The sequence below is a fragment of the Eschrichtius robustus genome, chromosome 11, assembly GCF_028021215.1.
Source record: "Eschrichtius robustus isolate mEscRob2 chromosome 11, mEscRob2.pri, whole genome shotgun sequence".
NCBI lineage: Eukaryota > Metazoa > Chordata > Mammalia > Artiodactyla > Eschrichtiidae > Eschrichtius > Eschrichtius robustus.
This window is the reverse complement of record NC_090834.1, coordinates 96,980,209-97,005,015: the sequence shown is the minus strand read 5'-3', so window position 1 is coordinate 97,005,015 and position 24,807 is coordinate 96,980,209. Positions and strand designations below refer to the sequence as shown.

The following is a 24,807-nucleotide window of genomic DNA, read 5'->3' as shown; positions in this document are numbered from 1 at the left end:
CTAACATCCCACAAGCCACGCGGTGCGGCCAAAAAAACCCCACCAAATCTAAAATAATCAATCTAACAAAATAAACATTTTTGAGTTCTACAAAATCAATCACTTTCCACTGGTCCTTCATGATAAGAAACTGAACTTTTGGAGAGGATTAACCAAGATGGCGGAGTAGAAGGACGTGCTCTCACTCCCTCTTGCGAGAGCACCAGAATCACAACTGGCTGCTGGACAATCATTGACAGGAAGACCCTGGACTTCACCAAGGAGGATACCCCACATCCAAGGACAGAGGAGAAGCCACAGTGAGACGGTAGGAGGGGCGCAATCAGAGTAAAATCGAATCCCATAACTGCTGGGTGGGTGACACAGACTGGTGAACACTTATACCACAGAAGTCCACCCACTGGAGTGAAGGTTCTGAGCCCCACGTCAGGCTTCCCAACCTGGGGGTCCGGCAACGGGAGGAGGAATTTCTAGAGAATCAGACTTTGAAGCCTAGTGGGAATTGATTGCAGGACTTCTACAGGACTGGGGGAAACAGAGACCCCACTCTTGGAGGGCACACACAAAGTAGTGTGCGCATCGGGACCCAGGGGAAGGAGCAGTGACCCTGGGGGAGACTGAACCAGACCTACCTGCTGGTGTTGGGGGGTCTCCTGCAGAGGCGGGGGGAGGCTCTGTTTCACCGTGGGGACAAGGACACTGGCAGCGGAGGTTCTGGGAACTGCTCCTTGGCGTGAGCCCTCCCAGAGTCTGCCATTAACCCCACCAAAGAGCCCCGGTAGGCTCCAGTGTTGGGTTGCCTCAGGCAAAACAACCAACAGGGAGGGAACCCAGCCCCACCCATCAACAGTCAAGTGGATTAAAGTTTTACTGAGCTCTGACCGCCACAGCAACAGTCAGCTCTACCCACCACCAGAGCCTCCCATCAAGCCTCTTAGATAGCCTCAACCACCAGAGGGCAGACAGCAGAAGCAAGAAAAACTACAATCCTGCAGCCTGTGGGCCAAAAACCACAGTTACAGAAAGATAGACAAGATGAAAAGGCAGAGGGCTATGTACCAGATGAAGGAACAAGAAAAAAACCCAGAAAAACAACTAAATGAAGTGGAGATAGGCAACCTTCCAGAAAAACAATTCAGAATAATGATAGTGAAGATGATCCAGGACCTCGGAATAAGAATGGAGGCAAAGATTGAGAAGATGCAAGAAATGATTACCAAAGACCTAGAAGAATTAAAGAACAAACAAACAGAGATGACCAATACAATAACTGAAATGAAAACTACACTAGAAGGAATCAATAGCAGAATAACTGAGGCAGAAGAACGGATAAGTGACCTGGAGGACAAAATGGTGGAATTCACTGCTGCGGAACAGACTAAAGAAAAAAGAATGAAAAGAAATGAAGACAGCCTAAGAGACCTCTGGGACAACATTAAACGCAACAACATTCGCATTATAGGGGTCCCAGAAGGAGAAGAGAGAGAGAAAGGACCAGAGAAAATATTTGAAGAGATTATAGTCGAAAACTTCCCTAACATGGGAAAGGAAATAGCCACCCAAGTCCAGGAAGTGCAGAGAGTCCCATACAGGATAAACCCAAGGAGAAACACGCCGAAACACATAGTAATCAAAGTGGCAAAAATTAAAGACAAAGAAAAATTATTGAAAACAGCAAGGGAAAAACGACAAATAACATACAAGGGAACTCCCATAAGGTTAACAGCTGATTTCTCAGGAGAAACTCTACAAGCCAGAAGGGAGTGGCATGAGATACTTAAAGTGATGAAAGGGAAGAACCTACAACCAAGATTACTCTACCTGGCAAGGATCTCATTTAGATTTGATGGAGAAATCAAAAGCTTTACAGACAAGCAAAAGCTACGAGAATTCAGCACCACCAAACCAGCTCTACAACAAATGCTAAAGGAACTTCTCTAAGTGGGAAACACAAGAGAAGAAAAGGACCTACAAAAACAAAATCCAAAACAATTAAGAAAATGGTAATAGGAACATACATATCAACAATTACCTTAAATGTGAATGGATTAAATGCTCCAACCAAAAGACACAGGTTCACTGAATGGATACAAAAACAAGACCCATATATATGCTGTCTACAAGAGACCCACTTTAGACCTAGGGACACATACAGACTGAAAGTGAGGGGATGGAAAAAGATATTCCATGCAAATGGAAATCAAAAGAAAGCTGGAGTAGCTCTACTCATATCAGATAAAATAGACTTTAAAATAAAGAATGTTACAAGAGACAAGGAAGGACACTACATAATGATCAAGGGATCAATCCAAGAAGAAGATATAACAATTATAAATATATATGCACCCAACATAGGAGCACCTCAATACATAAGGCAACTGCTAACAGCTATAAAAGAGGAAATCGACAGTAACACAATAATAGTGGGGGACTTTAACACCTCACTTACACCAATGGACAGATCATCCAAAATGAAAATAAATAAGGAAACAGAAGCTTTAAATGACACAATAGACCAGTTAGATTTAATTGATATATATAGGACATTCCATCCAAAAACAGCAGATTACACGTTCTTCTCAAGTGCGCACGGAACATTCTCCAGGATAGATCACATCTTGGGTCACAAATCAAGCCTCAGTAAATTTAAGAAAATTGAAATCATATCAAGCATCTTTTCTGACCACAACGCTATGAGATTAGAAATGAATTACAGGGAAAAAAACGTAAAAAACACAAACACATGGAGGCTAAACAATACGTTACTAAATAACCAGGAGATCACTGGAGAAATCAAAGAGGAAATCAAAAAATACCTAGAGACAAATGACAATGAAAACAGCACGACCCAAAACCTATGGGATGCAGCAAAAGCAGTTCTAAGAGGGAAGTTTATAGCTATGCAAGCCTACCTCAAGAAACAAGAAAAATCTCAAGTAAACAATCTAACCTTACACCTAAAGGAACTACAGAAAGAAGAACAAACAAAACCCAAAGTTAGCAGAAGGAAAGAAATCATGAAGATCAGAGCAGAAATAAATGAAATAGGAACAAAGAAAACAATAGCAAAGATCAATGAAACTAAAAGTTGTTTCTTTGAGAAGATAAACAAAATTGATAAGCCATTAGCCAGACTCATCAAGAAAAAGAGGGAGAGGACTCAAATCAATAAAATCAGAAATGAAAAAGGAGAAGTTACAACAGACACCGCAGAAATACAAAGCATCCTAAGAGACTACTAAAAGCAACCTTATGCCAATAAAATGGACAACCTGGAAGAAATGGACAAATTTTTAGAAAGGTATAACCTTCCAAGACCGAATCAGGAAGAAATAGAAAATATGAACAGACCAATCACAAGTAATGAAACTGAAACTGTGATTAAAAATCTTCCAACAAACAAAAATCCAGGACCAGATGGCTTCACAGGTGAATTCTATCAAACATTTAGAGAAGAGCTAACACCCATCCTTCTCAAACTCTTCCAAAAAATTGCAGAGGAAGGAACACTCCCAAACTCATTCTATGAGGCCACCATCACCCTGATACCAAAACCAGACAAAGACACTACAAAAAAAGAAAATTACAGACCAATATCACTGATGAATATAGATGCAAAAATCCTCAACAAAATACTAGCAAACAGAATCCAACAACACATTAAAAGGATCATACACCACGATCAAGTGGGATTTATCCCAGGGATGCAAGGATTCTTCAATATATGCAAATCAATCAATGTGATACACCATATTAACAAATTGAAGAAGAAAAACCATATGATCATCTCAATAGATGCAGAAAAAGCTTTTGACAAAATTCAACACCCATTTCTGATAAAAACTCTCCAGAAAGTGGGCATAGAGGGAACCTACCTCAACATAATAAAGGCCCTATATGACAAACCCACAGCAAACATCAATCTCAATGGTGAAAAACTGAAAGCATTTCCTTTAAGATCAGGAACGAGACAAGGATGTCCACTCTCACCACTATTATTCAACATAGTTCTGGAAGTCCTAGCCACGGCAATCAGAGAAGAAAAAGAAGTAAAAGGAATACAAATTGGAAAAGAAGAAGTAAAACTGTCACTGTTTGCGGATGACATGATACTATACATAGAGAATCCTAAAACTGCCACCAGAAAACTGCTAGAGCTAATTAATGAATATGGTAAAGTTGCAGGATACAAAATTAATGCACAGAAATCTCTTGCATTCCTATACACTAATGATGAAAAATCTGAAAGAGAAATTAAGGAAACACTCCCATTTACCATTGCAACAAAAAGAATAAAATACCTAGGAATAAACCTACCCAGGGAGACAAAAGACCTGTATGCAGAAAACTATAAGACACTGATGAAATAAATTAAAGATGATACCAACAGATGGAGAGATATACCGTGTTCTTGGATTGGAAGAATCAACATTGTGAAAATGAGTATACTACCCAAAGCAATATACAGATTCAATGCAATCCCTATCAAATTACCAATGGCATTTTTTACGGAGCTAGAACAAATCATCTTAAAATTTGTATGGAGTCACAAAAGACCCCGAATAGCCAAAGCAGTCTTGAGGGAAAAAAATGGAGCTGGAGGAATCAGACTCCCTGACTTCAGACTCTACTACAAAGCTACAGTAATCAAGACAATATGGTACTGGCACAAAAACAGAAACATAGATCAATGGAACAAGATAGAAAGCCCAGAGATTAACCCATGCACCTATGGTCAACTAATCTATGACAAAGGAGGCAAAGATATACAATGGAGAAAAGACAGTCTCTTCAATAAGTGGTGCTGGGAAAACTGGACAGCTACATGTAAAAGAATGAAATTAGAATACTCCCTAACACCATACACAAAAATAAACTCAAAATGGATTAGAGACCTAAATATAAGACTGGACACTATAAAACTCTTAGAGGAAAACATAGGAAGAACACTCTTTGACATAAATCACAGCAAGATCTTTCTTGATCCACCTCCTAGAGTAATGGAAATAAAAACAAAAATAAACAAATGGGACCTAATGAAACTTCAAAGCTTTTGCACAGCAAAGGAAACCATAAACAAGACGAAAAGACAACCCTCAGAATGGGAGAAAATATTTGCAAATGAATCAACGGACAAAGGATTAATCTCCAAAATATATAAACAGCTCATTCAGCTCAATATTAAAGAAACAAACACCCCAATCCAAAAATGGGCAGAAGACCTAAATAGACATTTCTCCAAAGAAGACATACAGATGGCCAAGAAGCACGTGAAAAGATGCTCAACATCACTAATTATTAGAGAAATGCAAATCAAAACTACAATGAGGTATCACCTCACTCCTGTTAGAATGGGCATCATCAGAAAATCTACAAACAACAAATGCTGGAGAGGGTGTGGAGAAAAGGGAACCCTCTTGCACTGTTGGTGGGAATGTAAATTGATACAGCCACTATGGAGAACAATATGGAGGTTCCTTAAAAAACTAAAAATAGAATTACCATATGACCCAGCAATCCCACTACTGGGCATATACCCAGAGAAAACCGTAATTCAAAAAGACACATGCACCCGAATGTTCATTGCAGCACTATTTACAATAGCCAGGTCATGGAAGCAACCTAAATGCCCATCAAGAGACGAATGGCTAAAGAAGTTGTGGTACATATATACAATGGAATATTACCCAGCCATAAAAAGGAACGAAATTGAGTCATTTGTTGAGAAGTGGATGGATCTAGAGACTGTCATACAGAGTGAAGTAAGTCAGAAAGAGAAAAACAAATATCGTATATTAATGCATGTATGTGGAACCTAGAAAAATGGTACAGATGAGCCGGTTTGCAGGGCAGAAGTTGAGACACAGATGTAGAGAATGGACATATGGACACCAAGGGGGGAAAACTGCGGTGGGGTGGGGATGGTGGTGTGCTGAATTGGGCGATTGGGATTGACATGTATACACTGATGTGTATAAAATTGATGCCTAATAAGAACCTGCAGTATAAAAACCCAAACAAACAAAACAACTAATACTAAACTTTCATTGGGTTATTTGTATGGAAATATGTTAATACAAATGTTTCAGACATTACATGAAATTTCTAAAAATCTTTTATGTCCTGGTATAATGTTATAAGTAATAATCCTAGTTATTACTTTAAAATGTATATCTCAGAAATAACTAATTTTCTTGTCAACTGCATTATTATGAACTTTCATCAAATCTTTAACTGTGGTCATTTTTAAGTCTTTTGTCATTTACAGACAGTTCTGGGTGTACTCTGATGCTTTTGCAAATATGTTCCTATAAAAGGGTTTCATCTTCAAGAAATTCATGGAAAAGACTCTGACAAGTACAGGTTTCTGGTAACTGACTGTACTGCTGAACTGAATGAATAAGCATTTTCAGAACTCTAATGAAAAACTGATGAACTCAAAAAAGTGCTAACAAAAGATCAAGATGAAAAAAAAAATGTAATTACATGGGACTGAGTGAACTGATGAGGATGAGTATAATTTTTGTGACTTTCTGTCTGAATTAAAAAAAAAAAAATCCCACAAGGACTCAGAAGCAAAGAATATACAAATCAATTTTCACTGCAAAGTAAAGGAGCTGTTACAGTGGAGGATTACTGGACTGAATGTCAATATTATGACATAGTATGAGTGTGTTTCATGTTTGGTAATTGCAATCATTGTTGCTTTTGTTGTGGTCATCCATGTACAATGCTTGGTGTCAGTCTATCTCTTGTAAAAATAAAATACAGTGTGTGTGTGTGAAAAAAAAAAAAAAGAATGCTTACAGCAGCTAAAACCAAGATAACCGTATGCAACAAGAATTAACTTCTATATTATGTATAAGAAAATTATGTGTAATCCCACCATTTTGACAGAAATTACTATTTTGGAGCAATTCATATTGTGTAGAGAGTTTGTAACTTGCTTTTTAAAATTTAACATTGTATCATGAATATTGTCTTATGCAATTAATTTTTTAAAATATTTAGATTTAAAAGAAAAAAGGTACATAAAATAAAACTAATAAAATAAAATTAACAACCAAAACAAAAACACCAAAAAAAGAATATTCACAGCAGCATTATTCATAATATCTCCAAAGTAGAAACAACTCAAATGTCTACCTACAACAGAATGCAATAAAATGAATACATGAAATACTTTACAGCAACGAGAACAAAGGACCACTGCTGCATGCAAAAACAGTGACGGTCCTCACAAATACAATGCTGAAAAAAAGACTCTATACACTCAAGAGTGTACTGTATGACTGTTCATATGAAGTTCAAGTAAGGCAAAATTAGTCTGGTGATAGAAGTCAGAGTAGCAGTTATGTTGGGGGAGATAATATTAGGAAGGGGCAGAGAGAGAAGCCTCTGGGGTGCTGATTATGTTCTAAAACTTGATTCGGGTGGGGATTACATGAAAGTGTTCACTTTGTTTTAAAAAAATCATTGAGCTCTATGCTTACGACTGGGCATTTTTCCATTTACATAACATACAATAAAAAAGTTAACCGAAAAAACAAAAAAAGAAACTGAACTTTTCTATTGTAACATTAGTTCTACCCTTCATATGCAACTTATTCTTCACATATGATGAATATTTTTACCTGTTATTTTTAAAAAATGGTATTCAAATGAGTACATGAAAGCAATGTTAATAGGGAACTCACTCTATTCCCACCAGCAGTTTGAAACTGATTAATGAAATCTTATATTATGCCATAATCATTAAAAAAGAATTTCCCTTAGGTTAAAAATGGGATGGAATATTTAAATCTTTTATTCAGAGTTTTAGATTATTTAAATATTGAGACAATATGACGGAAAACATAAATAAAAATATTCAAAGCAACCAAGATTTCACCTCTACCTTAAATGACCCCACTTAGTATTTACAGTTTTTCTTATCCAGTACCTGCAATCTCCTTCTTGCGGCAAAATACCTGCTTTGCTTGGCTGGAAGCATCCTTCCCCACATGGGAAGCCTGATCAGTGGATTCCTTCCCCTTGTATCTTGGTGGTTATTTCTGAGAAGGGACATTAACCAAGTAGTTAGCTTATACTAAAGAGTCCCTAATCTAGAACTTTTGTTTGAGCTATTGGGGAATAGCCATCTTGTACCCACAGTGGGCCTGAGAATGGGGTTAAAGAAGTAAACAAATGAAGACAGAGAAAAACCTATCCTGGTTATAATGTTTGAGCCCTGGATCAATCTGTATCTGTAGCATTTAGAATCTGTCCAAACATTCCAATGAAAATTTTCAAAACTGAAAGTCTTAATGCTATTGCTAAACCTCTGCCTAATTTTCTTGAGGCCCTCTGTCTAGGGTATCTTCTTTTTTTAAATTAATTAATTGAATAATTTATTTTTTGGCTGTGTCGGGTCTTAGTTGTGGCGCGCGGGCTCCAGAGCGCGTGGACTCTGTAGTTGAAGCTCGCGGTCTTAGTTGCCCCGTGGCATATGGGATCTTAGTTCCCTCGTGGCATATGGGATCTTACTTCCCTGAACGAGGGATCGAACCAGCGTCCCCTGCATTGCAAGATGGATTTTTAACCACTGGACCACCAGGGAAATCCCTGTCTAGGGTATCTTCTTATCCTTGTGGCTCTTTTATGAGCCACTGTGCCTTTGCACATGCTAATTCCTCTACTTGGAATGCATTTCTCTTCTTATGCTTTTGATGAAAGCCAAATGACTTGGCTCAAATGACATTTCTTTTCTGAAACCATCCTTCTCTTGAGCTCCCATAGTATTTTATACATATTTCTGTATTATCATTTATTACATTAATTATTGTATGGCTGTCTTTCCAAAAAAAAAATTTTTTTTTGTATTCCTCTTCCTACCCTCAGTACTTAATGTGCTTTCAGGTACACGTTAGGTACATAAAACACTGTTGATTGTTTGATGAAAGTGTCTGATATCACATTTGTTAGATTCTCTATCTCCTAAGGCATTATGGCTCACTGATGACTATCTGGAAAGGAGGTAAAGAGGCTAAGCCACCAGGAATCAGGAAAAAATAAGTCCTTGACAGGACTATGACCAGCTATGTGACCTTAAGCAAATCACCTTCCCTGTCAGGGCTTCTGTTTCCTCATCTATAAACTGAGGGCACCCAACCTAATGACTTCTAAAAATTCCTTATACTTTTCAAATCCCACCTCTATAAAAGATTTAACACTATCATAAAAGTATCACTTTTAACCAGCCTAACCTATGACACTGAAGTAATCTGATATTCAAATGAATGAAGTTATCATTCTTTCAATTTGCCCATATAAACTTGTACTCACTTTAGGCAAGGGACTATTTCCAAAGCTACAGTTAAAAGCTTCTTTTAAACAATCTGTCAAATTAAACCAAGGCTTCAATTAGCAGTGGCTACTTATTTCTGAGAGTTAAGTTGTTCATTGTATCATAGGCAAAGTTAGCCCTCTCTGTCCTTTCACTGCTTAATTCTAAGAAAGTTCAAATTAAAAATAATCTTTTTTTCTGATTTACAAGCTAAATATATATGTTACTATAAAAACAAACACATTATAGACAATATAAAGAAGAAAGTTAAATTACTTGAAATCTCACTTTTAGATATACCTGTTGTCATATACATATATCATGTCAGGATAACTTCTCTGCATTTATCAATATATACATATATAGCTATGTAGATAAATATTTTTATAAAAATCAGATAATATATCTACTGTACTGTATCCTTCCCCTCTCCATTCTTCCCTAAATTTTATCAGACTTCTTTCCCAGTAAATACAGATTTACATGATCATATTTAGTAGGTAATATTATATTAAAGTCATTTACCTAGGTTCCTACTAAAATTCATGCTCTCTTTTTAACAATATTGTGACGAATATCCTTACACTTAATTTTTTCGACAGCTGCCACAATTATTTCCTTCCCAGAACAAGAACTGTTAGGTTAAAGGGATTGCGCTTTTAAATTTATATTTTTTACTAGCTTTTCTCCAGAATAGTTGAATCAACTGAAATTCCTAACAACAATCACTGAGTTTCTATACACTCTTAGGGACGCAGAAAAGCGTGAATATATTTTAATCTCTTTGTTGGTCATATATATTTCTTCTTTCGTGTACTTATAAAAAAATCTTTCTCTTTTTAAATCCATCTGACAGTTTATACATCATATTTTATGAATGGTGGTTTCTAGTTGGTGGGACTCCAGATGATTATTCTCTTCTGGTTTGTGTTTTCTGACTTTTTCTGCAGCAAACACGTACACTTAAATTTACAAAGTATTTCTTTTTTTAAAGTGCTATGAACAGGTCATCTTGTTAAAATGAAACTTTAGAGTGTTATGCAACATGCTTTATTGTATTTAAAAACAAATAAACAAACTGTAATGACAAGTATAAGCTCAGATCTGAGAAACAATCTTGTAGCTTTTCCTTATATACTCATAGAGAAAAAAATTCCTCTCACAGACATGGGGCCAGGCAAACACTCAAAAAGGCAACATCTATTGTATTTTCTTGTTCCTTTCTCACCTCAAATTTTTACCCTTATCTCAAATCTAGTTCACTGCCATTTTCAAATGATTGTCTAAGGAGCCCTCACCTTTGTGACCGTTGTCTGGCTAATACAGTGGGGCAAGCAAGATGAGTTTTAGAGAGACAGAATGAGAGGGGCAGAAAAGTCTGTTGCCTTGACTTTGCATGCAACTCTCTCTTCAGGATTCAAGTCCAACTATCATGGACTTGCACCTTTTTCCAGGTTTAGAGAAGTGTAAGTTCACAAAATACCAGTTCAGCCTCAGCTCTTAAGAGGAACTGAGGTTGCTGGCTGTAATAATTGCCAAAATTTTAATATGTAACATAAACAGACCTTTTACTAGAAAAATTTAATTGTATCAGATCAATAAAACACTATTGTTACGAACTGTCAAGATTTGGAAATATTTTTATTAAAGATGACTTTTTCACTCTTACAGCACTTGTATAGTATTTTAGTGAAAAATTAAAAACTAGTCTCAATTTTATAGAATACCAAGTTACCAAACTAAAATTAAACTTTAAATAAACAAAAATGTTGAATCCTGACCATCACATGAATTTTTAATGGCCTTATATATTTTCTAAAGTTACCCTCAATTAGATTTTACTTTCTCATTTTCAGTTCTTGGAAGACATAGTTGTAAATACTTAAACCCACATAAAATAATCTAGGTATCTAAAGTATATTATATAGCTATAATCTAGATTTGAACATGTACAGTGTTGCAGCCAATTTTATTAGAATATTCATGTCAAATAATCACCATTTCCCCAACTGATTAGCAAATAAGTAACCATTTTCAACATGAATAACTAATGAACAAGTTTTTATAAGTGTTATCAGTCTACATTTTATGATTTATGTTGCCAAGAAATATACAAATAACATAATGAATAAAGTAAACAATTTACAACTTTACAAGGAAAGAAAATGAAACAATGGATCAGGACACAAGAGTCATGAATATTTCTCATCTGTGTACTTATGATATTCTTAAACATGCACAGAAAAAATGTAGCTGTACAGTTACAGTGGATTTATATGTAACTCAGAAGTGATTCTCATTCCAGCAGCAAATACTGAACACAGAACAATGGCCCGACAAAGATGTCTATGTCCTAATCCCCAAAACATGTGAATATGTTAGGTTACATGGCAAAAGGGAATTAAGGTAGCTGGAGACTGGACCTTTGGGAAGTAAACAGATTTAGATGAGGTCATGAGGTTGGGGCCCTCCTGATGGGATTGGTGCTCCTGTAAGAGAAGATACCAGAGAGCTTGCTTTCTCTTTTTCTCTGCCATGTGAGGACACAGCAAGATGCAGTTGTCTGCAAGCCAAAAAGAGAGCCCTCACTAGAACCCGACCATGCTGGCACTCTGATCTTGGATTTCCAGCCTCCAGAACTGTGAGAAAATAAACATCGGTTCTTTAAATCACCAGTTTACGGCGTTTTGTTACGGCAGCCCAAGCTAAGACAGATTTGTCAATCAAATGTTGGAAAAGGAACACTAAAATCAGTGCCAGGAATTAAACCTTAGTACCTTTATCATTATTCAGATGACGGTAAACTCAACAGCCAGGAAATTACTCTGCTATTTCGTACTGGAAATTGCTGCTCTACAAGAGACAACTGAATAAAGTTCAACTTGATTAGTCATCAAAACACTGGTAGTATCAACTGTGGGGGAAAAGAAGTCAGCTTGACTAATCTCTTTTATTGCAGTCCCAACAAGTGTGAAATAAATATTAATGACAAAGGTTTAATTTTTCCTATGAAGATAAAAAAACTTAACTGAAGGTTCCTTTCTGTTCATATTTCTACTGATGATCACAACACCGTTTAGCTAAGAGCAATGGATGGAATAGAGGTCTTTCACTAGAATTGGATTATGAAAAATTTTTTGCACATCCCAAGCAATGCTGAGCATTCTCAAACACTCCTGATGCAGTCCTTTAGGAGAACAATTTAGCAAATCTAAGAAAATTAAATATATGCATTTTTAGAAACAGGAAATTCCAATTCAAAGAATTCATCTTACAGATACACTCAATATACGCATAGAAGCATGCAAAGATGAATATATTAGCACGTTTACTCTCTGCAACAATGTTTGCGACAGCAAAAACAGAGAAACAATCTAAATGTCTGCCTCTAGGGAACTGGTTAAATAAACTACAGAACACCCATACAACCCAATACTATGCAATCTTAAGGGAGAAGAGGGTAGCTTTCTTATTTCCGATATGGACAGATGTCTAAGCTTTATGAAGTGGATAGAAGATAATGGTGAGACAAAATGTTTCCAGTTGTGCGTTTAAAAATAAAGAACTACGTATTTGCAAATGCATAGAAACTTTTGGGAAGAATACACAGATAATTCTGGTTGTTTCCAGGAAGAAGGATTGTGGGTAGTTATGAAACTTTCACTTTTCATTTTATAACACACTAAATAGTCTGAAAATTTTTTTCAACAATTATCATATATTTTATAGTTTAATTCAATTTTAAAATTAAAAAACATTTTTAAAAGAAAAATTTTAATTTTTGATGAGTATTTGTTTTACAAATAAAACTACAGAAATATTTTTCTTTATGTTAGTAGCAATGTTTAACACTGCAGAGAAGAGAACAGGGTTCAGAATCAGATCTGAGCTTGAGTGCACACTCTGCCGCTTCCTACTTGCATGGCTTGGGCAAGGAGTTTAACTACATTCTGCCCAAATTTATTTAATAGATCAATACCCACATCTTACTGAGTCTGTATGATGACCAAATGAGATAATGAACATGAAAACACTGGATAAAGTGTTCAGTGAATTACAGACATTCAATTGTTTTTATTACAATAAAAGTTACCTGTTGATATCCTAAATTAGAGTCACTTCCATGTATGACTGTATAAAACACAAACTCTACTAAGGCAGGGACTATATCTCCTTCACAGCTGTATTTCAAGTACCTAACACAGAAAGCATCCAAGTATGTACTGAATGAGTGAGCTAAGCTTGCCCAATGCAGTAATAGGCACACAAAAAGCACTCAGCAAATACCTGCTCTAATAAAAACGTTCCTGACTCCATTTGACCACTTTTGTCATGTGTTGATACTATTCTCTTGGGTTCTACTAAAGATTAATTACCCATCTCAACTCCCCACCAAGCAATTAGACTGAAGGTGGAAAGGCCTGACCTTTGGGGGCGGGACCTCTTGCCAGTCACCTGATTTCAATTGAAATAACTAAGTTCCTCAGAGGGAAAATGAAGGCTGAAAACGTTAGTTAAAAATACATAAATGAGTTCTTTTCAAAAGTCTGACTCATGGGACTTCCCTGGTGGCACAGTGGTTAGGAATCCACCTGCCAGTGCAGGGGACACGGGTTCGAGCCTTGGTCCGGGAAGATCCCACATGCCGCGGAGCAACGAAGCCCGTTTGCCACAACTACTGAGCCTGTGTTCTAGAGCCCGCGAGCCACAACTGCTGAAGTCCGTGCTCCTAGAGCCCGTGCTCCACAACAAGAGAAGCCACCGCAGTGAGAAGCACATACACCGCAACGAAGAGTAGCCCCTGCATGCAGCAACAAAGACTCAACGCAAACAAAAATAAAATAAATAAAATAAATTTATTAAAAAAAAAGACTCATGACTAACTGATTTTACTACTGACTAAATAAATATGGAAAGCACAACAGTGTGAATTCCTAATAGTATGTCTTCAAAGCAAAATATAAAGTGACAACCTAAATTTATACAATATTCAATTAATTTAAGTAAGGTCACAATCTCAAATATGAGTTCTTTGAACATACCATAAAAGGTATGCTGTAGAGGTAAAATATCCAAAATAGCCAATAGGAAAGTAGATTATCTTAGGCACCATTTTACAACTCTGGGTTAGAGATACCATGTTCTTAGAAAAGTCTTAGGCTGTCTAAACCTTTTATTGGTAACAGGGAGAATGAATGAATTAGCTTGCCCCCTTTAAAGTAAATGCACCTCCCTCCTGCAGACTATTAAAACAATGGTGGGGGCTTCCCTGGTGGCGCAGTGGTTAAGAATCCGCCTGCCAATGCAGGAGACATGGGTTTGAGCCCTGGTACGGGAAGATCCCACATGCTGCGGAGCAACTAAGCCCGTGCGCCACAACTACTGAGCCTGCGCTCTAGAGCCTGCAAGCCACAACTACTGAGCTCACGTGCCACAACTACTGAAGCCCGCGCACCCTAGAGCCCGTGCTCTGCAACAAGAGAAGCCACTGCAATGAGAAGCCTGCGCACCGCAATGAAGAGTAGGCCCTGCTCAGCGCAACTAGAGAAAGCCCCCATGCAGCAACGAAGACCCAACGCAGCCAAAAATAAATAAAATAAATTAATTTTAAAAAACAAAAACAAAAAAACAATGGTGGCCCTTCAGTATGCTGATATGAGATGCAAGAGCTAATACAGGAGAAATTACTGCTTGCACACACAGACATGCATATACTCTCTCACTTATTCAGTATCTACTGAGTTGGCATCATGTGTCAGGCACTGTTTTAGGCACTAGGGTTACTTCACTGAACAAAACAAAGTTGTTGCCTTCATAGAGCTTATGTTCTTGTAGAAAGACAGGCAATAATACCTTATACCTTACAATACAGTGCCAGTAATAAATAATATGAAGAAAAATAGAGTGAGAAGACAGAGTGATGGAAAGAGATGCTGTTTTAGACAGCTTGGTCAGAAAATGGGTGACATGAGAACAGAGGCCTGAAAGAAGAGAAGGGCTGAGCCATGTTGATGTCTGCAAAAAAGTGCTTCAGGCAGATGAAGGAGCAAAAGCAAAGGTCTTGGTGAACCAAAAACAAGTGAACTTGGTGCTTTAAAAACCACCTGACGGCCAGTATGGCTGAAACACAGCACACAAGAAGGAAAGTAGTATCAGCGTAGAGAGGTGGCCAGGAGCCAGGTCCCAGATCTTGCAGGGCCTTACAGGCCATGGTGAAAACTAGGTTTTATTATTTAAGTGTGATGGGAAACCACTGAAGGTTTTCTGATACTCTTTGCTTCCCTTCCCCCAAGACCCCTCAAGGAGTGGCAGGACCAAAACTTATGTTTTTTAAAAGACTGCTTTGGCTAATCTGGGGAGAACAGACCCTATGGAGCAAACGTGAAAGCAAAGAGACCAGTTAGGGGGCTACTGCATAGGTTCAGGAGAGAGATGAAGATAGTCTGGACCAGGGTTGTAAAAGTAGAGGTGGAAAGACATGGCGGGATTCAGAATACATTTTGGAAGTTAAGTTGACAGGTTGTTGAGAGATTGGGTATGAGATGTGAGAGAAGGAAGAGTCAAGGAAGATACCAAGATTTGGGGCCTGAAAAACTTGGTAACAGGTGTGGTGGAGTGGGAAATCAAGAGTCAGTTTAGCACATGATGTATTCGTGGTGTCTATTAGGCAGTTAGGTGGAGAGGTTGAGTAGGCAGTTGGATATATGAATCTAGAGTTCAGGGAGAGACTGCAGATTTATATGATATTTTATGCCATGAAACTGCATAAGATTGTCTGGTGAGCCACATGTACAGAGGGAAGAAAAGGGGCACACCAATATTTAAGACTCACAAATCAAAAAGGAATTCAGCAGAAGAGAATGAGAGGCAGGGGATTTAGAAGGAAAACCAGGAGTATATGTTCAGGAAGTCATGTAAAAAAATAGTCCAATAAAGTATGAAGACAAATGCTGGGTTGCTAAGAGGTGAATAAGTAAGATGACTGAGAACTGAGCACCGAATTCAGCAATGTGGAAGGCCTGGGGTATCTTGACAAGAGTTGTGGGGATGCGGGACTGATTGCAATGGGTTTAAAATAGACCTATATGAAGAGAGGAAGGAGAGTCTGTGAGCACAGACAACTCTGCTGAGATGTCTGGCTATAAAAGAGCCATAGCACAGAGGAATTCCTTTTGCTCTTGCCATGATGGAGCACAGCTGAGATGCAGGCACTGCTCACACCCAGCTCCCTACATTTCGGAGTGCAAAGCTGTTCTAATTTTTGACCTGACCTGCTGGCAAGCCCTCTTATTCCTGACTGTCAGAGTGCCTTCTGTTCCCTTCCACCAGAGCTGCTTCTAAACTGCAACAACTGCAACCCCACAGCTGATCCTAATCCCTCCTCAACGGTGCAGCTGCCAGTTGCCATCTACCTTGCCTCAGCCCTTTCCGATTCTTTTTCTGTTTTTCTTGTTTATCATTTTCCTGTCTCTTCTCCATACATTTTATGTCTGAGCAACAGCTGACCTTTTAGATATATACTGTCAGCAGCGACAGGATGACTTCCCTGGCAGGCACAACCTGATCACGACAGAGAGGCAAGAGTAATCTCTGAAATTATGGCTCTCACCTGTGTACAGCATGGTTTCTGAAGGCCTCAGGGCTGAGTCACTGATGGGTTACTCGGAGATTTAAAGATCTCCTGGAAGGTCTGAGGGTTCCTTTAGGCTAGTCCCTGATGACAACCACATTGGTGAGTATCGTAAGGCTTCATTCAGACAATGGTAAATTCCTAAAAGGTATCAATAGGAATCACTTCTCATACTTCCTTATATCATCCATTCAACAGGTATTACCGTAGCCTATGTGATTAAGCGGTGTGAGAGATGCTGGAGTTGCAGAGAAGATGGACACAGCTGCTCCCTTCACAGAGCATATCGTAGTCTAGTAGGGTATTTACATAAGTAAACAGACACAACATGGTATGGCAAATGCTCTCGTAAGGGAATGCAGGATGCTCTGAAGGCACATTGAAAGAACAGCTTATTCAAATCTGTGCATCATAGAAGCTTCCCTGAGAAAGTGATGTTTAAGTTGTGAAGAGTATGAGTTAGCCAGATTAAGATGTTTCGGGGGAAGAATATGTACAAAGGCCCAGAAGTAAGTGAGAACAGAGCATATTTGGGGACTCTGACAAAAGTTAAGTATGACTAAGTATGCTATGTGTGTATATTGAGGTGAGAGTGGGGCACTCAAGAATGAGCAGAGACAGACTAGAGAGAAGGAAGGGCCAGATCTCAAGACATGTTAATGAATTTGGACCATATTCTGGGATACGTACCAATCTGTTAAAGGTAGTTTTTCCTGGGGAGTAAGAATGGGTAGAGGTAGGAGGACTTCATTTTATTACTTTAAATACTACCCTAGTGTTAGGTATTTATTTTTACAGTGCCACGCATCACTTTTGTAATTCAAATTTTTTAATTAAACAAAAAAACAAAGAAGGTTTTAAAAGATTACTCTGCACTGTGGAGAAAATGAACTAGAAGTAGGACAAGACTAGAAGCAGGGAGCACAGTTAGGAAGCTACGGCAATTAATTAGGTGGTTGGAATTAAGAGTAATGGTAGCGGCTACGGAAAGAAGCAAGATATAATTAGAAAGTAAAACTGAAAGCTGTTGGTAAGGAAGAGGGAGAAATAAAAAAGGACAACCAGATTTCTGATGTGGACCGATAGGCAGATGATGCATAGTGGTGTCTTTCATTCAGTCTGGGAAAACAGGGCATGACATAGGTGTAGGTGTAAAACTGAGTTTAGATTTGGCCTAGTTTAGATTAAGCTTGAAGTACCTAGAGGACATTCACATGGAGTTAAAAGTTAACACAGAAGTCTTGAGTTTATAACTCTGGAGAAAAAAAACTGAGTTGTAGAAAGAAATGTAGATATTCCCAGCATACATATGGTAACTTAAGTTTTGGGAAAGGATGACATTTCCCAGGTATACAAAGAGAGTAAAAATAGAAGCCTGCAACAAAGGCTGGAGGAAGAGCAAGATCTAAAACTGAATTTCTCAGAATGATCTGTGACCCATCTGCATCATACCCTCCTGAGGAGTTCGATAAAAATGTGGAAACCTTGGCTCCACCACCAACCTACTGAATCACTCTCAGTGACCTGGGAATCTGAATTTTAAGCAGGCACCCCAGATTATTTTTGTGCAAAGTAAAGTTTGAGAACCACTGATCTAGAAGATAAGCGGAGGTGGAAGAGCCAAAACAAAAAAACAAAAAACCCCAGAAGGTTAAGGGGCTGTGCTCTGCTCACCCCTAAAGAAAAATGAGAATTTTGTGTCACAGTAGCCAGTGGAAAAGAACATACCCTTCAAAGCACTGTGGGTTGGTGAAAAGGAAGCCATCAATAGATATTTGTTCAATAAATAATTGGGAAAAGTATTTAAAGTTATAATTTATCTCTGTATATTTCCAAGCTCCTATTACTACTCTACCGTATAAACAAACTTAATACCTGGGTAATTTATAAGAAGAAAAATAATAGTGGGAAATATCTTTAAAAATGGATTGAATGAGAATCACTTTTGATGTCAACGTCTAGTATAAATTGCAGGTGCCTAGCTACTGAATAACCAATATGACCTCTAGGTCCAAGTAAATCCCTTAAGTGTATAAACATAGAAACATGCTCTATGTCAAAAGATGGGTTCAGTTTTGAAAAGCACCAAAATGAAGCTGTCAGCTTCACAGTACGATACGGATGCTCTCTCCCAGATTAACCAAATCACTTAACATGAGACCAAAATTAAACCACTGCTTCACTTATAAGCTGTTAAAAATCAATAAATAAAGATTTAGCCAGTTTGTCCAACTAAATATGATAGCTCTTCCCTAGGTCATAGTTGCTGAAATAGTTGCTTATCAAAACAGTTCTTTGCCAAGTTTGCTAAGCTTCAGAGCATTAGTTTTGTCAGAAATCTCATTTGTTCTGAGCAGTTAAAAGGATCTGTACTCCGAAGACATCTGTTTGACAGGAGGCAAAATGATTAAGTGACCCCCAAATTAATTCACACCTATTTGGGACCCTCCCCAATCCACCCACCCCCAATTTAAAGTTATCACAAAACATTCTGCAAAGGTAAAGCAAACTGGAAAAGAGAAGACATCTACTTCATTTGGTTTTATTTCTCTTTCTGTTCCTTCCTTTGTAGGTGTTATGCAGATAAAAAAGCACTTCAAACTTAGTATAAAGTGCTCGCTTACACATTACTGCAGATAAATACATTTTTACTTATTGTTACCACTAAATGCCATTCATTAGTTGTGTCTTTGGGTGACCTTCTCTCCTATGAGTTGTACCATATATTCTTTAAGAATTTTTTCCAAATCTAAAATGCCATGGTTCTAAGATTGGAGGAGAAGGAAACAGCAGCAAAGAAAATAAATAATATAATGTTATGAGAGAGTTGATACTCTAAATCTTTAAGTTTTAGACCTAACTAACATTTCAAGAGTTCATCTGTTAGCTGGTAAGCTGTAACATGAAGCATAAATTTTTCCAAAGAAATGATGTGACAGATAGGCTCTTAGGCTAATTCACAAAAATTTATTTAACCTTCAGTGCAAGAGAACTGCTAGGCACTTGTGATTAAAATAGAAAACAGGTGTTGCCACAAGAGTAATTAAGCAAAAACAATGTCAAAATGAAACAAACAAAAATTTATCTTTAAGTCAAACAAAAGATCTAGTTACTGTAGATCTTCCTAGTAACTAGATTATAAAAGCTCATACCTCAAGTCCATGGACTCCAAGTTAAGGACTCTTGCTTAAATAAGGTGAGAGGATCTTACTAGTTTTCAGGTACAGGGACATTAGGGGTTCAGAAGTATGCCAAAGCCCAAAGCTGGGAGAACGGCACAGAGCTGGAGAGGAGAAAGAGAGGAGGCGCTTTTCTTAGACGTCCTCTGACTGCAGTGGGAAATGAACTTAGTGACTGGAGCATTCTCTTCACATCCCAGCTCCAGTAGTCCCTGGACAACACTCCTGGGAGTTCAGTGGCAGCTCAGTAAACACAGAGCCTCAAAACAGGGATGGCATGCTTCCTAGATGGAGCGGGGACTGTGGAAAGGAACAATTCCCTGAGTCGCCATGCCAAGTGCTGGACATCTGCTACTGCCAGAAGCAGCCTCAGCTTTGACTGTGAGGAGGCTGCCTGGAGGAATGTCTGCTTCCTTGCTCTGACTGAAAGGCCCATTTCAACCCCCCTACAGATCTACGGCTTCCAACATATATGCATGTTCACAAGTCTGCAGTCTGTAACTTGTGGGTGCCTATCTTTATCATCTGCTAAGGCTTGAAACAGAAAAGCCAAACGAATGTTCTCTTCTTCTGGGAAGGACTGCTTACTGTACTTAAAACTTTAACTATAATGATGGAAAATGTCCCTATCTAAGTCTGTATTTTGGGCAATTCAGATTTTTAATTCATAAGTACTTCCCCACATTCACTCTGGAAATCAATGATCTATTATACTTAATTTGGATAGGTTTAAATATCAAGTGAAGGACGTCCCTGGTGGCGCAGTGGTTAAGAATCCGCCTGCCAATGCAGGGGACACGGGTTCGAGCCCTGGTCCGGGAAGATCCCACATACCACGGAGCAACTAGCCTGTGTGCCATAACTACTGAGCCTGCGCTCTAGAGCCCACGCGCCACAACTACCGAAGCCCAAGTGCCTAGAGCCCGTGCTCCACAACGAGAAGCCACCACAATGAGAAGCCCGAGCACCGCAACAAAGACTAGGCCCCGCTCACCACAACTAAAGAAAGCCCGCACGCAGCAACGAAGAACCAGCGCAGCCAAAAATAAATAAATTAATTAATTAAAATAAAAGTTAAAAAAACTAAATTAAAATAAATAAATAAATATCGAGTGAAGAGTTTCAAAAGGTATTTTCTAAGACCTGCTATTTCAGTTTGCCCTTAACCCTTTCCCTAATATTAGGCAACTTTAAAAATGAATTCGGGGGACTTCCCTGGTGGCGCAGTGGTTAAGAATCTGCCTGCCATTGTAGGGGACACGGGTTCGAGCCCTGGTCTGGGAAGATCCCACATGCCGCGGATCAACCAAGCCCGTGCGCCACAACTACTGAAGCCCGCGTGCCTAGAGCCCGTGCTCTGCAACGAGAGAAGCCACCGCAATGAGAAGCCCGCACACCCCAACGAAGAGTAGCCCCTGCTCAACACAACTAGAGAAAGCCCACGCGCAGCAACGAAGACCCAATGCAGCCAAAAATAAATAAATAAATAAACGTATAAAATAAAAAAAAAAATTTTTTTAATGAAATCAGGGAGCTCCCTGGTGGCTTAGTGGTTAGGATTCTGGGCTTTCACTGCCGTGGCCCAGGTTCAATCCCTGGTCAGGGAACTGAGATCCTGCAAGCCGTGCGGCACAGCCAAAAAATGAAATCATACTTCTGTTCTCACTCGTATGTTATAACTAAAAACAAGTAGCAAGGGATTTGGTATGCCTGATAAGACACAGTACATATACTAAATTTTACTTTATTTTTTTTGATGTGGACCATTTTTAAAGTCTTCGTTGAATTTTTTACAATATTGCTTCTGTTTTATGTTTTGGTTTTTTGGTGGTGAGGCATGTGGGATCTTAGCTCCCTGACCAGGGATCGAACCCGCTCCCCCTGCATTGGACAGCGAAGGTCTAACCACTGGACCGCCAGGGAAGTTCCTATACTAAATTTTAATTAGTTATGTTTCTGAAAGTATGAATAGATCTGCGGTACACCCAAATCCACATACTAAAGAGACCTTTCAATTCTTTAATAAGTATATCCAAATGTGATAATTAAGCACAATGTAAATTGAGGTTTGGATTCTGCCTGCATTCAAATTACTGCCAGGAAGGGCTGCATGGGTAATGTATGCAGAGCTATCAGAGTGGAACTCAGAAGCTGACTGTGAGGTCCAACTCTCTTACTTTATTTACATGGGCTTTTCCCCTCAGATTAAATCCAACTTCCCTTCCCTAGCCTCTTGTTGTCACACTGTTGTCACCAACTTTATTTCTTCTGGTATAAAATTTTGTAGTTGCCTGGACTTAACACTGTAAATGTTATGTAGCAAAGTACTGGAAAATTCACCAAAGAGGATCACTAAAAAGGCATGTAGTAAAGAAATCTTGCTTTCCTAACTCTAAGCCTAACTACCTACTGTAGGAGTGACTTGGAAGAGATCCAGAAGATTCTGTAGATTTCTCCCTTTCTCAAGCAAGTTTTTAGTAACCCCTACCTTTCCCCCACCAAAACATATGTACCCAATGTGCAAAAAGAAGGAATGTGTTAAAAAACAAAAGCCAAATCAGATTCTACTTTCCCTTTGCAATGTTCAGCATATAAATACATTTCTACCAGCTTTCTACCACTTTTCAGGTGGGCTACTTTCTCAGCTGAGTTAACGGGACATCAAAATGAGAAGAAGTCAATGTCAGGGAATATAAATGGCTGTGGCCCAAAACAATACTGCAAAAGAGCCAATAGGAGAAGGGCTCCCCAAAATGCAGCAGGACTTAACGCCACATCTCCCTTCATGAGGGCCTCAGGGAAAACCATCATCAGGAGAGAGAAGGAGAGAAGCAACCAGGATTCACACAAGATTTCCAATCTTTTGTTACAGGTGAATTTGTAAGTGTTGTCTAGGGTTTCTGAAACACACATGCATATTTTAAATCTCAGCTGGTATGGCCATGAAAAGGAAATTTTTTTCGAATGTAACTTAGGTATAGAGAAATGCCACCCCACAGAGTCAGTCTTTTCTCAGATATACACTGAAAACCACTCACCAAAACCAACGCTGACTTTTAAATTGCTTTACTCATTCATTATATTTAAGACAAAATTTGCCATCACATGGTGAATCTAAATGTGAACCTCACTTTACACAAAGGTAAGCCTAGCATTGTGTTCCTATCACCATTCATTACATACAACCCAGTACTTTCACAGGACAATGGTTAATACATTTCAGATCGGTGGGCTAAATTAAATTGCACGGGGCACACAGATCACTTTCTAAATGTTTGCTGGACTTTATAGGATTGTTCTCAAGTGTTGGAAGTCATTAAGTTTATCAATTTCTGTAGCAGAACACACACTCATGCATTCTTTAGGCATCAGCAGCATTCACAAAATGCTGGCCATCAGAAAGTGATGTAAGAAAAGCAGCCTCTCCTCTGAGGAATTAATTCAACCTGACAAGAATCCGGGAAACCGCATATCCTCCCTGAGGGGCTGGGCCACAGGAACTAGGTAAAGAAACAATGCAAAGAACACTGGGAAACTAGGGCGGTCGACTGCTGAAAAGATGCAGGCAACGCCACCAGAGGCATCCTCAAGCATTCCTTCGCAAAGAGGGTGTGCGTGTTGTGTCTAATGAGCCCCTGCTGACCTGGGTAACGGTACCAGCTGAAACAACCACAGCTTGACACGAACGCCAGCATGTGGGACAGGAGACTGGGGGAAGTAGCATTAGATGACACACTGCCTAGGGGTGCCGAAGCTGTCACCTCCCTGGGACTCGCGCACACCCGGGCGCTGCCACCTGCTTTCTACTTCCTCGGGGAGGACTGGTGACGCATGGGCCAGAGAGGCACCAGAGGAGGGATAATGAATCCGGGTTTTAAAGCTAGAGAGCCAGATAATGTCCCCAGGACACGAACTCCCGGGGAGAGTCGCCCGGCCCCAGGGGTGGAAGCCCGAGAACTTGCAGGCGGCCGAGGCCAGGTCCAGGACACAAGTGGGAAGGGGACGGGTCCGAGGGCTGAGGTCGCCCACACCGCGACACCGGGACCGTGGGAAGGCAGGCTGGGGGCGGGGCCGCGCGGAGCCAAAGAGCCAGGGGCCGGGCCGGGCCGGGGAATCGCCCCCCGGGCGAGGGCGGGCGCGGGCGGAGAGGGACACCCTGGCCGCTACCTGCTGCTGGATCTTCCCATCCTCCGTGACGACCCAGTGCGTGGTGGCGAAGGCCCCTCGAGCTGCCACACTTAGCAAGGCGGAAAGGCTGAGGAACCAGCCTGGACTGGAGCACGGCGGCAGCTCCCACCGGCCGCGGACCCCTACTGCCGCCGCCATCTTGCCCCCCCCCAAGCCCGGGCGCTCACACCGGAAGCGGAAGTGGACCCCCCGCCGTCCGCCATCTTGGGGAGGTCGACGCTGGTGGAGGAGGAGGAGGAGCCGAGGGGGCGCTGCCCGCTGACTACCGGCTTCCTCGGCCTCGGGCTCGGTTTAGGCGGCGGGGAAGTGCGGCCTCTGCCGCTGGCCCAATTTGGCTTCAGGTCGGAGACCGCTTTCTTATTATTGTTTTCCTGTGCGCGATACGATCTCGGAGCGTGGGAACCAGAGGGAGAGAAAAGTAGTGTTCCAGTTGGAGCCTAAGCCAAAATGAGAGGGCTCAGAGTATATACATATAACTCTGGTTT

The 24,807-nt window shown here is 39.7% G+C and overlaps 1 protein-coding gene across 2 annotated transcripts in view; it reads right to left on the bottom strand.

The window, feature by feature from the left end:
- The window catches only part of TTC17 (tetratricopeptide repeat domain 17), a 149,961-nt gene extending 125,496 nt beyond the window's left edge, over positions 1-24,465 (bottom strand). For both annotated transcript variants that reach the window (XM_068555759.1, XM_068555760.1), the window contains exon 1: positions 24,302-24,465. In XM_068555759.1, the coding sequence (XP_068411860.1) occupies positions 24,302-24,460 (159 nt within the window). In that variant the 5' untranslated portion in view covers positions 24,461-24,465. The remainder of the gene's footprint in view (positions 1-24,301) is intronic.
- Positions 24,466-24,807: the final 342 nt, after the last annotated feature.